This window comes from Mandrillus leucophaeus, unplaced genomic scaffold, assembly GCF_000951045.1.
Source record: "Mandrillus leucophaeus isolate KB7577 unplaced genomic scaffold, Mleu.le_1.0 Scaffold1665, whole genome shotgun sequence".
NCBI classification, from domain to species: Eukaryota; Metazoa; Chordata; class Mammalia; order Primates; family Cercopithecidae; genus Mandrillus; species Mandrillus leucophaeus.
Window position 1 is genome coordinate 12,040 of NW_012101660.1, and position 11,379 is coordinate 23,418.

At 40.0% G+C, this 11,379-nt stretch overlaps 1 protein-coding gene across 1 annotated transcript; it reads left to right on the forward strand.

The window, feature by feature from the left end:
* Positions 1–675: 675 nt before the first annotated feature.
* Positions 676–7,283, forward strand: PTX3 (pentraxin 3, long). The gene is made up of 3 exons (XM_011976462.1): positions 676–944; positions 1,410–1,811; positions 6,053–7,283. Exons 1-3 carry the CDS (start codon positions 815–817, stop codon positions 6,664–6,666), a joined length of 1,146 nt encoding a protein of 381 aa, XP_011831852.1. The 5' UTR covers positions 676–814; the 3' UTR covers positions 6,667–7,283.
* Positions 7,284–11,379: the final 4,096 nt, after the last annotated feature.

Below are 11,379 nucleotides of genomic sequence, written 5' to 3' on the forward strand. Positions count from 1 at the left end.
GCGTGGTGGCAGGTGCCTGTAATTCCAGCTACTCAGGAAGCTGAGGCAGGAGAATCGCTTGAACCCAGGAGGTGGAGGTTGCAGTGAGCCGAGATCACGCCATTGCATTCTAGCCTGGACAACGAGAGCGAAACTCAGTCTCAAAAAAAAAAAAGAAACACAAAAAAGTCTATAAAAGTATAGGTGCAACTCCAGAAGTATTAAAGACAAGATAGCTCGGATTGGACTTGACTTCCAGAGCCATACAATTCTTAATATGTTGGTTTATCTTGGAATCAGACCATTTTCAGTTTCAACCTGTAAAACAGCGTACAAAGGAAATATGGAAAGTTTTCTATATATAAAGGGTTGTGAAATAATAACAGCTCACAGAAAATGCTGAAATTATGATTTGCTTCAGTACCCTCTGAGACCTTCAGTCTCCCCTACCACCCCTCCTTCATCCCCATTGCTATCAATTCAAGTTACAACAGCTAATTCTCAGGAGAACAGTGAAAGCCTAGTTTCCTTCCTCTTTCCCCTCTGACCCTCCTCCAATTAATCTGACTGCAGTGTAAACCTTTGCGGTTTAATATTGTGCAACTTCCACATTTCCCTCGCCCTCCCACCCAGCCCCCTCCCCCACCAAATTCAGGGGAACTCCCGTTACCGCAGTGCCACCAGCATTACTCATTCATCCCCATTCAGGCTTTCCCCAGCATTTATTAAGGGCTCTCTGCTCCAGCCTCTCACTCTTATTCTCCTCCGCTCAAATTCAGCTCACTTGAGAGTCTCCTCCCGCCAGCTGTGGAAAGAACTTTGCGTCTCTCCAGCAATGCATCTCCTTGCGATTCTGTTTTGTGCTCTCTGGTCTGCAGTGTTGGCCGAGAACTCGGATGATTATGATCTCATGTATGTGAATTTGGACAACGAAATAGACAATGGACTCCATCCCACTGAGGACCGTAAGTTCACTTTAACTGTTTCTCTGCTAGCCCTAACTACATATCCACCTCTTGGTCTAAATAACACACGTATACTTCGTAGCCAGTGAGACGAGTTAAAAATTTACAATTTGTTTTGCAAAAGTGAGAAGCACTTGAAGAAAGATGGAGGTTTCAAAGTTATTTCTGGAACGTACATAATGGGTTGAATCATATAAAATCGCCGATATTTTACTGTTTTGAGCTACATAACCGGCGATTTCATAGGGTACAACTTAATCTATACCTGAATGAATGATTTCCGTCGTTTTTGAGACATTTACATGCTGTTTTTCGGAGGTGTCCTTAAAGGGAAGGGGGATGCCAGGGAAGGGGGATGCCAGGGACGGGCTGCAACTTGGCACCACCGAGGGAGGTCAGCTTTTACAAAGCACATCCAAGGCAGGCCTGGGCGGACTGGTAACGTGTGTGTATCCCGCGCTCTAGCCACGCCGTGCGACTGCCGTCAGGAACACTCTAATTGGGACAAGCTCTTCATCATGCTGGAGAACTCGCAGATGAGAGAGGGCATGCTGCTGCAAGCCACGGACGACGTCCTGCGGGGCGAGCTGCAGAGGCTGCGGGAGGAGCTGGGCCGGCTAGCGGAAAGCCTGGCGAGGCCATGCGAGCAGGGGGCTCTCGCGGAGGCCAAGCTGGCTAGTGCTCTGGACGAGCTGCTGCAGGCCAGCCGCGACGCGGGCCGCAGGCTGGAGCGCCTGGAGGGCGCGGAGACGCAGCGCCCAGAGGAGGCGGGGCGCGCCCTGGCCGCGATGCTGGAGGAGCTGCGGCAGACGCGAGCCGACCTGCACGCAGTGCAGGGCTGGGCGGCCCGGACCTGGCTGCCGGCAGGTAAGGAGGCAAGCGGGGCCCGGACCTCCCACTGCGGCTTTGTTCCGGGAGCGCGCTTAATGGCAAGCCAAGCCAGGCCAGGCCACCTTCTAGGGGAAGCTTTCATGGGAAGCACACACACACACACACACACACACACACACACACACACACACACACACCGCTCTATTTCTGCATGCGCGGTCACAGAGCTCAGGCACACCATACAAGGCGGGAAAATTGGCTTTAAAAAAGTATTCCTCAGTCCTAAGGAACCCTAAAGAGAGTTGTGGAGGTAACCATTACAGTCTTGAAATAGACGTCTAGGGCCCCTGACACCCGATCCGAGTAGGCGCTGCAGGAGTCCACTGGCCCATTATAACCGTGACCCCTCTTGCCGCCCAGCTTCCCTCCGTTAGGGATTTCCACGTCTTCTAATTTTATCCTGTCTCTGTCTTTAGAGGAGCTCTGGTTTCCCGCACTATTTCAGGGCCCAGGCTAACGTTTAGGGATGTTTTCCAGCCCCTCAGACGGCCCCTCCTCTCCGCCCATTCTCAGCAAGAAACTTGAGACTGAATCTCATCTCCTGAAGGGTCAGCGGAATTCTCCAGGGGTCCCCCAGTCCCCGGGGTTTGTAGAATTAGCGCGACAGGGGAGGTCGGAGGGTGTGCAGTTTGGGATTCAGCGTGGAACAGTCAGGTGTAGGAGCCAATCCGTGTAGACGATCCCAGCTCCAACCCAGGGATTCAGAGAATTGGGACCAAACAGGAGAGAGACTGTTCAAACCAGAGACAGCTTCTCAAAATCCCATGTGACACTCCATGAATCTCCAAACAGACATGGGTTCCCAAAATAATACTTTCTAAAGATGGTTAAAAAGAAAGAAACAGAAGATTCGGAGCCAAGCAATACTCCTTTGTATGCCAAAACTTCTAAGAAATGATGGTGTGACAATCATTTTGGATTATATTAGAAAATCAGTGTCCTAGGTAAGAAAATATAACTTGCATTTCTCCTGAGAATCCTTCCCCATATTTCCAAGAAAACAACTTTTGCTGGATGGGGAGGGGGAAGAAGCATGTTTCATTTAAAATTACAGAACTTTATGTAATGAGAGCATGTTTCATTTAAAGTTACAGAAACCACACCATATTTCCTAAATATTTGAGGGGTGCTTATCAGTAAATACCAAATAGGGCTTCAGAGGAGAAAAAGCATAAACTCAAATGTACAGTAGATTCTCAATGTGACAGGAGAGAAATTAGAATTCTGCAGCCATTTTAATGGATGAAATGTCTTGTGTTTTGCAAACCACATAAAGTCATTGTACACTTAATGCACCCGAAAAACTGAAGAATTACTCTATTTTTTATCTTCATCTTTGCATATTAGTTAGAGCAGAAGAGGGATGTATTTCTGAATTCTAAAATGTTGATCCTTATTACATCCAATAATACTTTTACCCATATGCTTTGATTTATCTTCTCTTGGTCTCCAGCCAGCTTGGCTCCTAATCATTCTGTTGTTAGCCTCCTAAGAACCTGGTTTTAATTTTATTTGGTCTTTGATAATCAGAAAAACCTATTAGTTAAAAGCCAATTCATAAGAGAGTTTCTGACATTTTAAAGAGGTATTAAGAGCCTCGTTTTGGGGTATTGCTGGTCCCCAAAAGAAGATGACCAAAAATAGCCAACATGCGGTTCCAGTCCATGAACTTATACAGCCAGTGTAGCCTATAGGGAAGCTGAGTCTCTGAGATGCAATCCAGGACTGCTTTGGAATGCAATCCTGACTCCCTGGGCTTATTTAAAGAGGAAATCACTTAATTAGATTGCAGTAGGCACCCTCTTGAACACGACTTTACTGAAACTTTATAGAGACTATGTCAAATGCCCATGGATATGGTGATTTTTTCGATGATTTTTATTTGATTTTAATTAACACAGATAGAAAAAAAAGATGTACCTAGCAATTTCATTTGAAATAAGAATCACTGCCTCATTAAAAATTAATTTTAAAAAATCTTCAGAAGTTCAAATTATTTAGTGAAAAAGAATCAAAGCATGACAGAGCCAGTTTTGTGTTTTAGTATTGTAGTTACTTTTATATGATTATCTGAATGTCAATATTTTATTTGACTATCCCTAATACTAAAGGATAAGGTCCATAGTTGTTTAATGTTTTCAGAATAGAGCCTAGCCCTGAGCCACTTGTAGGAACCTGACGTAGTTTACCATACTTTTACATGGATGTTTGGGTTCTGCAAGTTCTCTTTACCAGTTATTCTGGAACCGTACTGGGAGTTTGCTTTTCAAAGTTATCTTATGGCAAATCTTCTTTAGGTTGTTATACCTGCCCTAATTTAGGTGTTTTTTAAAAAAAATACCTACATACACACACACACATATATATACACACATTTATATACATATACATGTATGTATACATGTATATGTATAAATATGTATATATGTATATATACACGTATATATGTATACATATCTATGTAAGTATATATACACATGTATATATACACACATATATATACACACACACACACACACATATATAGATGCAGAGCTCACCTGTTCTTTCCCAGGGACACGTAAAAGGTTTTCGTTTCAGCATCTCCAGCTTCCCAAATTGCTAAGTTGCCTTGAGATGGACAGTGATGGAAACTTACTGAGTTTTCTACCTCAGATTTGAAAGTCCCCCTCCCAAGTGCTCTTTAGCAGAAACATGTTCTCCAACCAGGCCCCTTGAAAGAATGTACTTCTCTTAAAGATTTTCAGTTACTGCTTAAATAGTAATTATAAGCCTATGGACAAAGTAGAATTTTTAAACACATTTTTGGTCTATTCAGCTCTTGAGTGCTACATACTTGCTGCTTACAGACTTGCAGAATATTAGGAGCAGAATGGAAAGGCCTTTTTAAGATAACACTAAAGCCTAGAGAAATTATGGGGCTCATCCAAAGTTGCACAGCTCATTAGTAGTAACACCATCTGGATTCTAGCCCTCCTAGAGAAATCTAGGGGTTCTATTAATAAGAGGCAATGTAGTGTGCTGGTTAAGGGCGTGGCCTCTGTGACCAGACTGCAAAAGTTCAAACTCTAGTTTTACTACTTACCAGCTATGTAAACATAGGTAAGTTACTTTTACCTAAGTTTTCTCATCTGTAAAATAGGAACGTAAAAGACTATCTCTTAGGGTTGGCATGAGGATGAAAATGACATACAAAGTGATTAGAACAGTATCTGATACATAGTGAATGCCCAATAAGCTTAGTCATCATTATTATACATTGTCGCCTTTCAAAGGTAGTTTTCTAAAAACTCTGCAAAGTTTACAAATATCTGAGAACATTTGGTGTATTCAAATGTATTCTGCAGGCTGGGTGCGGTGGCTTATGCCTGTAATCCCAGCACTTTGGAAGGCTGAGGCAGGTGGATCACAAGGTCAGGAGTTTGAGACCAGCCTGGCCAATGTGATGAAACCCCATGTCTAAAAAAAATACTAAAATTAGCTGGGCGCAGTGGTGTGAACCTGTAGTCCCAGCTACTTGGGAGGCTGAGGCAGGAGAATTGCTTGAACCTGGGAAGCGAAGGTTGCAATGAGCCGAGATCGCACTACTGCAATCCAGCCTGGGTGACAGAGTGAGACTCTGTCTCAAAATAAATAAATAAATAAATAAATAAATAAATAAATAAATAAAATAAAGTATTCTGCAATAACATCAGTATCCTAGAATTTTGCTGAAAAATGCATGTTGGTAAAGGCTAAATGGAGTGAACCAGGTCTTCTGAATTTCATAGGTTTATTATTTTAGGAAGCTGGTGGTGGCAAAAAGAGAGAACCAGGTTGGGTTCTGAATTATTGGAAATTATAGAATTATTGTCTGAAGTTAACTGATAGTGATTCAACTTTTTTTTTTTTTTTAAAGCAGTAACAAAATATGCAAATTGGAAGGGGAGGTAGTTATGGCTTTTGTTATTTTGTGGGTTTGGACTAGTTGGCTCTTCTATTTGCATGCTTTCTCTTCATTTCGATGCTTCATTGGATAAGACAATTGGCTTTCCTTTTTTCTCATTTTCTTTGCTCTGCAGAGATTACAGTTGAAGCTTCTTAAGTCATAATGTAGGGTTTCATATAGCTTTCAATTATAGTCATTAAAATGTTTATGTTGAAATAACTAATGCCAGAATAATTCTGAATAAATTTATATTTTCTTTAATATTCTTCTTGTTTTCTTGCTACTCTAGGTTGTGAAACAGCTATTTTATTCCCAATGCGTTCCAAGAAGATTTTCGGAAGCGTGCATCCAGTGAGACCAATGAGGCTTGAATCTTTCAGTGCCTGCATTTGGGTCAAAGCCACAGATGTGTTAAACAAAACCATCCTGTTTTCCTATGGCACAAAGAGGAATCCATATGAAATCCAGCTGTATCTCAGCTACCAGTCCATAGTGTTTGTGGTGGGTGGAGAGGAGAACAAACTGGTTGCTGAAACCATGGTTTCCCTGGGAAGGTGGACCCACCTGTGCAGCACCTGGAATTCAGAGAAAGGGCTCACATCCTTGTGGGTAAATGGTGAACTGGTGGCTACCACTGTTGAGATGGCCACAGGTCACACTGTTCCTGAGGGAGGAATCCTGCAGATTGGCCAAGAAAAGAATGGCTGCTGTGTGGGTGGTGGCTTTGATGAAACATTAGCCTTCTCTGGGAGACTCACAGGCTTCAATATCTGGGATAGTGTTCTTAGCAGTGAAGAGATAAGAGAGACTGGAGGAGCAGAGTCTTGTCACATCCGGGGGAATATTGTTGGATGGGGAGTCACAGAGATCCAGCCACATGGAGGAGCTCAGTATGTTTCATAAGTGTTGTGAAACTCCACGTGAAGCCAAAGAAAGAAACTCACACTTAAAATACATGCCAGTTGGGAAGGTCTGAAAACTCAATGCATAATAGGAACACTTGAGACTAATGAAGGAGAGAGTTGAGATCAATCTTTATTTGTACTGGCAAAATAGTGAATAAACAGTTGAAGGAAAGACATTGGAAAAAGCTTTTGAGGATAATGTTACTAGACTTTATGCCATGGTGCTTTCAGTTTAATGCTGTGTCTCTGTCAGATAAACTCTCAAATAATTAAAAAGGACTGTATTGTTGAACAGAAGGACAATTGTTTTACTTTTCTTTGGTTAACTTTGTTTTGGCCAGAGATGAATTTTACATTGGAAGAATAACAAAATAAGATTTGTTGTCCACTGTTCATTGTTATTGGTGTGTACCTTATTACAAAAAAAAAGATGATGAAAACATATTTATACTACAAGGTGACTTAACAACTATAAATGTAGTTTATGTGTTGTAATCGAATGTCACTTTTTTGAGAAGATAGTCATATAAGTTATATTGTAAAAGGGATTTGTATTAATTTTATTAAGACTATTTTTGTAAAGCTCTACTGTAAATAAAATGTTTTATAAAACTAGCTCATGTCATTTAATTATAAATTTAAGAGATGTTTTGGAGCAAACTCATACTTTTCTCTTTTCATTTAAAGTAGGCAATTAGTTTTCAGACACTATTATGTAAACAGCATGGTTAATATTGTTAGGAATGAACAACTATAGACTTAAGTTTGGCTTCCTATAAATCATAAGCAAGAAATATTATCTCTACCAAGTCAATTCATCTCTGTGGGTTTTAGTTTTCTCAGCTGAGAAATCAAGGAATTGATGAAATAATCTCTAGGACTCTTCCCATTTGACAATTCTAGGAGCTTATACAACAGCTTTCTGTACTGTGTAACATAAAAACAAACACCAAACATGAATCATCACAGTTCCCCAGATACACAAGATGCTTGCAAGACATGGCTTAGGAATGTTATTTGGGAGACCTAAGAATCTGGAAAAGAACTCCTGCCCTGAAAGCACACCCTATTCTCTTACTTACTCAGGAGGGAAAGGTCAAGCCCCTTCACACTGTGGACTGGGAGGTAACTTCCCCACCATGCTAGCATTCTCCTGTAGAGTCTATGTGAGGGCTGATAGAAGGGCCTCTGAAAAGCTGCTTCTGAAATGTGGTGGACCCACAGTGATGATACGTCCTCCTAAAGATAGGGCATGGACAGCCACAGGACATTTCCTCTTCATGAGGTTTGGAGACAGGACCAGGAGTAATTTTGTAACTAACTAGCTAGGTGTCAGACAAGTTACATAACTCCTTTGGATCTTCTCAGTAAAAGGAGATGATTGGACTCAGTGCCTTTCAGCAATAAAATTCCATGAATCTAATAATTTCTGAGTATGTTCATCATATAAGTATAGCTTCACCCCATTTGTGAAACCCACAAAAGAGGCTAAGTCTCTAAGAAAATCACTTATAGTTAGGGGCTGATAGGCCAGTCTCAGACTCTTGGAGATCACATAATTCAAGGCTCTAGGCACACTGGGCACACGCAAAGTCCCTATCTAGCCATTGTCTATATGACTTGAACTCCTAGCTGGAAGAAGAAAAACTAGACCCAAAACTTAGGCAGAAAATTAGGCATGATTTAAATTCCTTTACACGCTGCAACACGAATTATACATGTTTAAGTGATGCCAGATGTTGCAGGCCAAGATAAATGCAAACTCATATGCTGGCAGAATGTAATATAAGAAAACTTTTAATTTTTTAAAGTAATTACATGTTTATGGTAAAGAACAAACAAATAGAAGAAAATAAAATAATTCTTGGGTTAAAAAAATAGAAATTTCATCTGCTAGAGCAGTAAGTCTAGCTAGGAGTTCTATGGACTTATAATTGTTCCCAGATAATCATTTTCTCTCTTTCTGTAAATGAGAGAATCCTAGCTTTAGTGGCACATGTGACCACTCAGAGTAAATTCTATATTTTTCAACATTGCCTGCAGCTTGATGCAGCCATGTAACTATGTTCTGACCAATGCTGAAACATTACATGTGATTCTTTTCCTCCTTCTGTCTGATTGGAATATGGTAATGGGCTGAATTTCGGCAACCATCTTAGACCATGAGACTCCATGCAACAATACAGAAGAAGCGTGGGTTTCTGATCGTCGTGAAGCCATCTAGCCAGCCCTGGGCTGCCTGCGCTCACTGCAACCCCCACTTTCTAGGTTGAAGGTGAAATTTGGTGAATTTCATTCACCAAATACTGAGGCATCACCATATTACAGCATAGTAAACTAATTGTGCAAGATGACTCAAACTATTAGGAGGAAAGATTTCTTTTATGTGAGAGAAAAATATCCTTGTGTCGTGTTTAATCTTTTAGTTGGTTGATCATTCAATCTAATTTTGATCCAGTAATTTTTATTTTAATTTTAAAAACTACAGCCAGGCAGGTGGCTCACACCTGGAATACCAGCACTTTGGGAGGCTGAGCCAGGCGGATCACGAGGTCAGGAGATCAAGACCATCCTGGCCAACATGGTGAAACCCCGTCTCTACTAAAAATACAAAAAATGAGCTGGGCATGGTGGAACGCACCTGTAGTTCCAGCTACTCGGGAGGCTGAGGCAGGAGAATCACTTGAACCTGCAAGGTGGAGGTTGCAGTGAGCCATATTGCGCCACTGCACTCCAGCCTGGCAACAGAGTGAGACTCTGTCTCAAAATATATAAATAAATAAATTAGCGGGGTGTGGTGGTGCGCTCCTGTAATCCCAGCTACTCTTGAACCTGGGAGGCGGAGACTGCAGTGAGCCGAGATCACACCACTGCACTCCAGCCTGGTAATAGAGTGAGACTCCATCTCAAAAAATAAAACAAAATAAAATAAAATAAAATACAACTACACACTTTATTCTCTCTAAAACACCCATAACCTAAACTTGGAAAATACATTTTACAAATTCTCGGGAAGTTGGATATCTGACTTAAAAAAAAACAATAACAACTAAGCAAATTAATGAGTTTGAGAATATATAGGTGTTAGCAAAAGGAGGAAATAAGAAATGTGTAAAACTGAGATAAAATATCTAAAGAGAAGTATCAGCATGCTGGCTTATGTTAGCACATTGTCACATATTTTCATTCACCAAATACTGAGGCATCACCATATTACAGCACAGTAAAATAATTGTGCAAGATGACTCAGACTATTAGGAGGAAAGATGTGTGTGTAATAAATATATATTATATATATACACATATATATTTATAAAATAATATTATTTGTGTGTGTAGAGTGAGCAACTGTCCTGGTTTCCCTAAGATAGTCCCACCTTTAGCACTGAAAGTTCCATGTCCTGGGAAGCCCTCAGTCCCAGGCAAACTGGAACAGTTTTTCACTCGAGTACATATGTAAGTATGTCCAGTAGAGCTAATTTTTTGGCAGAGATAATATATGAACTAAACATAGTTGATATATTTTCCTTGTCTATTACAATGTAAATTGGCTTATAAGTATTAACACCTTTAAAATATATTCAGAACATTCTACTACCAAGTATATATTGTAGAATTGTAGAGCTTTCTATTTACAATTACTTGATTGACTTCACTTTAACGAAGAATTAGGTTTGCAAACAAACGAGAAATTATAATTGATTTTTATTTCATTTCCTATCAAATCTTAGATTAGAAATCTCTTCCCTGAGTTTTACTAAGGCCAAATGTTTCCAGAATTGTCTTTCAGCCACTTAAGAAATGTACTCCTAAGGTTAAAGTCTTGGTTAAAGTAATTGTATATGTTCATTGATGTATTCTTGGATTCAGTTAACATGAACACTCGTATCGTTGATCCTTGCATCAAGTTTTATAAATCTGGAGTGTAGAAGACAAGTTTGCTGGGCTTGGGGTCAGAAATCCAGTATTCAAATCCTGGCACTATGACCTACTAACTTAATAACTGTAAGAAATCAGGCCTGTCAAGTAATCTCAATGAGTCTCAAATTAGTCAGGAAATTAGGGATAACAAGACTTGCCTACCTTGTTGAAAGGTTAGTAAGCAGATAATTTCAAAAAAGTGCTTTCTAAACCATAAAGTTATATTGAAAATAAGATAGTTATCTTAAAAAATGTTTTTCCAAGTTGTTTTCAGTGGATTGAAACATAAATAAGCAAGCAAACAAAAATACAAACAAATAAATGAATGTAAGGATTATTTTCCATTGTGGGTAAGTCATTTTCAGAGTTCAGCACACAAATGTCCAAATCTATGCAGGCCTTGTTCTACTTCACAGCAGCATCTACTGGCGAAGTCAAGAAGGTGCAAACTCTGACTTAGATCAGATCCAAGATTTGTTTAACAATTTAGAAGTCTTTTTCTGTTTTAAGACATCTCTGTTCCTTGATTCATATGTGCATTGTCTTTTTATATCTCTACATTTAATAGTTTTCTATGGGTATAAATATTCAGGTTGAATATTCTTAATAAGATTGCTTGGTAGCTTGTTTCCTAGAATATTTGATTAATAAATTCTTTCTCAACAACTTGTTTTATGGTGAACTTAAAAACCACTTCCTTTAAGAATAATTGTATCATGAATTTTTAATGGTTAAGCATCTCCCTGGAGATTACAAAACTCCATGAGGGGATACGGTTCTGCTTCCAGTC

Excerpts from the sequence above, each read along its gene's own strand:
- PTX3 (XM_011976462.1), top strand. The coding sequence starts at position 815 with ATGCATCTCCTTGCGATTCTGTTTTGTGCTCTCTGGTCTGCAGTGTTG. Across the intron at positions 945-1,409 it reads ACTCCATCCCACTGAGGACC|CCACGCCGTGCGACTGCCGT; the intron begins GTAAGTTCACTT and ends CCCGCGCTCTAG. Across the intron at positions 1,812-6,052 it reads CCGGACCTGGCTGCCGGCAG|GTTGTGAAACAGCTATTTTA; the intron begins GTAAGGAGGCAA and ends TTGCTACTCTAG.